General features: G+C 58.8%; 1 protein-coding gene across 1 annotated transcript in view; it reads left to right on the top strand.

Moving 5' to 3' along the window:
• Positions 1–488, top strand: part of EMH_0038520 (uncharacterized protein) — a gene marked incomplete at both ends in the record, with an annotated part of 7,159 nt that overhangs the window by 5,531 nt on the left and 1,140 nt on the right. The window contains one exon of the mRNA XM_013495299.1: positions 81–333. Within this exon, the coding sequence (XP_013350753.1) occupies positions 81–333 (253 nt within the window). The remainder of the gene's footprint in view (positions 1–80; positions 334–488) is intronic.

Genomic DNA, 488 nt, shown 5'->3' with positions numbered 1-488 from the left:
AGGAGCATTTCGGGATAGCTGTGCTGCAGCAGCTAGCTGCTGGTTGCTGCTGCGTCGCTCACTGCAGCGGCGGCCCTCAGACAGATATACTTCGTTCTGCTGCTGCTGCTGCTGCTGCTGCTCCTGCTGCTGCTGCTGCTGCTGGCGGTGGTGGTGGTGCTGCTGCTGCTGCTGGTTCAGCTGGAGAAGTAACGCAGAAAGATCAGCAGCAGAAGCAGCAGCAGCAGCAGCAGCAGCAGCAGCAGCAACTGCAGCAGCAGCAGCAGCAGCAACTGCTGCAGCAGCAGCAGCAGCAATTAAATAAAGCTAGAAGGCTCGCGCTGCAGTGCTGTGGTGATTTTGGTTTTTTGTGTGAAGACACCCAAAGTTTTGCTGCTTGCTGCTGCCTCGGTCTGCTGCAGCAGCCTGCTGCTGCTGCTCCTGCTGCTGCTGCTTCTCCTGCTGCTGCTGCTGCAGCAGCAGCAGCAGCAGCAGCAGCAGAGGAGATC

Source organism: Eimeria mitis, genomic scaffold (assembly GCF_000499745.2).
Source record: "Eimeria mitis Houghton genomic scaffold, Emh_scaff1508, whole genome shotgun sequence".
Lineage (NCBI taxonomy): Eukaryota > Apicomplexa > Conoidasida > Eucoccidiorida > Eimeriidae > Eimeria > Eimeria mitis.
This window is presented reverse-complemented; position numbering and strand designations above follow the sequence as displayed.